The sequence below is a fragment of the Manacus candei genome, unplaced genomic scaffold (assembly GCF_025592945.1).
Source record: "Manacus candei isolate 608988 ecotype Guabito, Panama unplaced genomic scaffold, ASM2559294v1 h1tg000033l, whole genome shotgun sequence".
Classification (NCBI taxonomy): Eukaryota; Metazoa; Chordata; class Aves; order Passeriformes; family Pipridae; genus Manacus; species Manacus candei.
This window is the reverse complement of record NW_026138081.1, coordinates 6,921,369-6,926,317: the sequence shown is the minus strand read 5'-3', so window position 1 is coordinate 6,926,317 and position 4,949 is coordinate 6,921,369. Positions and strand designations below refer to the sequence as shown.

Sequence of the window (4,949 nt, the reverse complement as noted above, 5' to 3'; positions counted from 1 at the left end):
CCGCCACCTCACTTCCCACGGGCGGCGCGGCTCGGGAGCGGCCCCGGGCCGGGGCGGGCCCCGCACGGACTGCGGCACGCACGGCACCCACCGGCCCCCGGGAGCGCCGCTGAAAGCACACGATGGAAGCTCTGCCGCCACCGACTGCATGGAGCCGAGACACGGGGGCGGGGAGCGAAGAAAGGTACCGGTGATGAGAGGCTGGCTGGGCATGGAGAGAGAGCACACTTTGAAACGCCAGCCAGAGGAGTCTCGCAAAGGAAATCTAATTTCTCCTGTTTAACCTGGTACCAAACAAAGAGAGGGGTATTATGAGAAAATACACTTCTCAGTTGTTTAGAATTCAGGCCATATATATGCTAGTAACTCTGTTTTAAAATGGTCCCGCAAGAAAGCATTATGAAAATAACTTGAAGTGATATTTATATTTCAAAATACAAACATTAAAAGTAAACATGGTATCTTTTCAAGAAGCCTCTAAGGAGACCTGTGACTTGTTTGTGGAAGAAACAAAGTCAATTTCAAACTTGACACTTACCTTGCTGTCCATATTTGGAGCGTAATCCACAGCTCCCTTTTAAGTGCGTAATTAGTGGGTTATTAACATATAGTAAGTGCTATGATAAATGTAATCATTCTGAATATAAAAAATGTGAAATCTCTGAGGGACTACGTAATTCTGCATGTTTAAAACAATGCTGTATTTCAGTATTTGACTACACTACAGGAAGATCCATGGTAAATTGAAGTGGCATAGAACGATTGCACCTAAAAGGTTTGATGTAAGCATTGCAACACAAGTGTCAACTTTCAGTAGATCCTATGCATATGAAATGCATTTAAAAGAAGCCATTTTTAGACTGAAAGTGATGTCTAACCATTAACCAAATAACACTACTTGTAATTTAAAAGGAGAAAAAAAAAATCCCAAACCTCAACCAACCAAATGTGGGCATGCAGCTCCACCAGACTATTTTCTGTTACAATACCTTACAAATTAGTGCACAGTCATGCAGTGTGAGCAGTGTAAGTCTGCATCCAATGTTCCTACACAGGATAATGTATAGAATAGGAAAAAGTGTGACCGAATTGTAATATAAAACCCAACAGCTTCCAGTTTCAGGTGTATCCACTTTCCAAAATACTACTCCTGCAAGCAGCTATCAAGCAACCCAGTTTAATAAAGGCATGAAAGGTCTAATGCTTCCCTTTCAGTAATAGGAAAGCATTAGTAGTAAGATACAGGAATGCAGTAAGAAACTCAACTCTGTTTAGGGCCTTCCCCCTGCCCACATTTAGAGCTATGATCAACTAGTTAGATGGTTATTTTTAGCACAGGTTCCTGCTTAAAGAGAATGGAGGAAGGAAACAGCCAAGATTAGAAAGACCAAATGGGTATGTGACCAGGTTAAATATTCTAAGAAAAAAAAGTCTCTTACCAGCTTAAAGGTAATATAAAAATGTGTCATTTTTGGTAATGCATCTTACTTGTTCCTTGTTTCCCATTTCTTTTCAGTGCATATTAATGGACAAAAATGGTATTTAATATTTTGTACTCACATATTCCAAACAGCACTGAATGGCAGTTATACAGAATGATTATCAGGAGAATAAAGGCATGTGTTATGTCAAGGTGCAAAGCCTTACTCTACAGTAAAGTCCAAATCAACAACTAATATATCCAGTTCTGTTGCGTAAATACTGGTATTTCTTCACTGCACAGTATGTGGAAGTTTTGAAGTCATTTTCCATCACAGAATGGATCACACTGTGGCATGATGCACTGAATATCCAGTGGCAACTTGCAGTTTCCTAACGTAGCTCATTCTGAGCATACTCTTGATCTGTGCATTCACTAACACAATACATTTAGTGGATATTAAATCATATATTCAGAAAGTGTTGTAATATTGGCAAAAAAGGCTTTTTCTACCTCAGATTTTCCAAATTTATCTTGAGATAATTCTGATTTATCTTGAAATAATTCTGTTACTGCATTTCAAAAAAAAAAACTTAACAAACAGAAGTTACTTTCTATATTAAGAACCTCAGCAGTACATAATTTGTATTCTACTCCCCAGCATCACAAACACAAAATATATCATCACTGAGACATAATAATTTGAGTAAGAGGTAAAAATAGAAGTGACTTCATACTTGCATTCTGAAAGAAGAAAATTTGCTGAAGTACTTGCATAAGCCAAGTGAGAGATGCTATAATGAACACTCCTTCCTTCTTCCACTACTGAAGGAAACCTCAACGTCCACAAAATTAATTTTTTCAAGATGTCACAATGATTCTATATACTTATTTACTTAGCTATTTAACACTCCAGCTTAAATTCTAGATGTTTTTTCTCACCCAGGCACCTTCAGTCTCCTTAGGAAGAGTACAATCTTATGTCCAGTACACATACAGCTTTAGGGCAGAAATAAAATAAACTGAAGTTTCACAACTTGAGCTTTCACGGAAGAATCTCAATAAGGACATTGGGCAATCTGTCACATAGTGGCATCACAATGCATTTGTCACATTTGTATTATTTTACTACTACTACTGAGAGAGAGAATGCCGTTAACCAGGTCAAAAGGCACTCGTGAAATTCACTCTCCCTCTTCTCTGTATTTACTACAGAGCAAGTTTTGAATTTATTCAGAATCTGAAAAATTTCTGGTAAATGCTGATGTAAAACTGTATGAGGAGAATGGGGAAGTGATTTCTTGGGGTTACATCAAGTTGCAGAAAAAATAGGAAGATTGCAGCATATAAGCATGTAAAACAAAACATTCTCATGCAAACTCAAGCAAAACATAAAAGTAACAGAGCATTACACTTCAAGTTAAAAAAGACCATTTTGTGCTGTGTAGTATCATAGGGATGAGAAAGAACATATCGGGATCACATCTAAATTTGCAGGCTTCTTGTCACCTAATAAAAAGCAGGAGGTAGTTTTAAAAAAACCCCACCCCTCACGTGGGAACAGTTGTTGATTCAGTAAGCAGTATTAAATATAATTGCATGCTGCACAAGACTCCAAAAGAATATCAGCCCTTGAATCAAATATATACATTTTTAATATCTGAAATATTTACATGGTGGAACCTTTACACGATCCCATTTTTTAAGAACAGTGTTTTCAAGTGTCCTCTCCAGATACAAAGAACTAGTAACTCAAGGTCACAGTTATCTTTTCTGAACAGGTCAGCCTGCATCCTTCAGTTAAATACAATATAGAGATACTGGAACACCTTTACTTTATTTGTTTGCTATTAAGAACTGTGTTTTAAAAATTAAAAATATTTTTGAGACAGTTTGCTCCCTGGAATACAGTCCTCCTGCAATCAAAACCGCTCACAGCATATTATCGATTTGACTTCTTACCCAGGTATGAGATAAAAAAATGCAGTTTACAGTACATGTCATCATTTATACCATATCAGACTATTTATAAAAAAACCCATACAAACAAGGCAGGAAAATATTACCCTCTTTTTGTGGACAATAGACTGCGTACAGTAGAAAACAAAATTCAGGGCTAGTTTAACAGTATGGATAAAAACAAGATTTCAGCTTTGTTTGAAAACTTACAGTTAAGTTTTCTTTGAGACAGTTACATTGAAACAAGGTTTTTTGTTTTGTTTCTATGAACTAAAAATGTTTTTAAAAATAATTTGTTTTAAAAAAAGTAATCTGATTATTCTGGAGACAGAGGGGATAGTAGGTAAGGACTAAAATGAAATTGAGATGATGTCCTAGGTTAAAAAAAAAAAAAAAAAAAAGTCATTAGATAGCACTTACTGAGGTCCTACTCTTGTTTTAACTGAGCAAATAAAAAACTTCCTGCCATTTGCACTTTCTGGGAAAGAAGCAGAGCATCTGCAAGAGATTTAACTTCCCAGCTTCACTAGTAATTCTAAATGGGGAACAATGTACCAAGACTACCACTGGTTCACATCAGAATGAAAAATCTGAAGGAACTCCTTTTCCAGAGTCAGATGAAGAATCCACATGAACACACAAAGCTGTTCTGTGAAAACAGCTCAAGCCACTTATTTTTAAATCTTATTTTGATGATTTTTAAATAAAAAGAGGGAAAGTATGCCCCCCCAAAAAGCACTTGCAGTAAAATCCTTTGTCTTCACCTATCAGTGATATAGTTCCACATTAAGTGCAAATGTTTTGCAAAACAGGGGAATTTTTTTCTTAATATTTACAAGAATAAGAGTAACATAACAAAATTACCAAAGAGCATGTACAGTAGCTGCAGCTTATAAAACATACTGGTAATTGTACCTTGTGTATTATAAAGAGAACCAAATGCAGGATTCAGATAACTAATTGTGAAGGTGAAAGAGGCCTCAGAGCAGAGGACAAAAAAAATTCACATTTTCTACATAAAAAAATACAGGTCTCAAGTCTCTGAGAACAGAGAAAATTCAGAGTCTTTGAATGATCGGGAAAAAAAAGCCTAAAACTGAAATGGAGCCCTAGAAGCAAGGAGAGTGCTTTATTTCACTAGGCCAATCTTCTTTGCTTCTGTCTCGTATATCAACAACCTCCACATTTTGACTATGAAAACTTCAGCTTCTTCATCTAGTACCTGTAGGAAATACACATTTTATAGATTACTTTTAGGTTAGGCATTCCACTTATAAAGACTAATTGTAGATACATCAGCACTACAAAGTGGAGGTAACATAATACAAGTTAAGTCTTTGAGGGAGGGACTGAACAAAACTTCTGTCCTGCATTTATCACTAATTATATACTTGTATAATACAGCTGTTGAGCACTAAGAGATAAAAGTATCAGTAAACTAGTCTCCAAAAGTGGTTTGGGAAGAGGCATAGAAATGGCGGGCTTGGAAAGAATATAAGAACAACACATTGACATGCGGTATTTTCCCTTAATTATCTGCTAGTTTCTGCTCATTTTCAGCTTGGAACTT

General features: G+C 36.5%; 1 protein-coding gene across 2 annotated transcripts in view; it reads right to left on the bottom strand.

Annotated features, from left to right (window-relative positions):
- Window positions 1-3,238: 3,238 nt before the first annotated feature.
- RBM25 (RNA binding motif protein 25) overlaps window positions 3,239-4,949 on the bottom strand; it is a 32,911-nt gene continuing 31,200 nt past the window's right edge. For both annotated transcript variants that reach the window (XM_051791548.1, XM_051791549.1), the window contains one exon: window positions 3,239-4,601. In XM_051791548.1, the coding sequence (XP_051647508.1) occupies window positions 4,509-4,601 (93 nt within the window). In that variant the 3' untranslated portion in view covers window positions 3,239-4,508. The remainder of the gene's footprint in view (window positions 4,602-4,949) is intronic.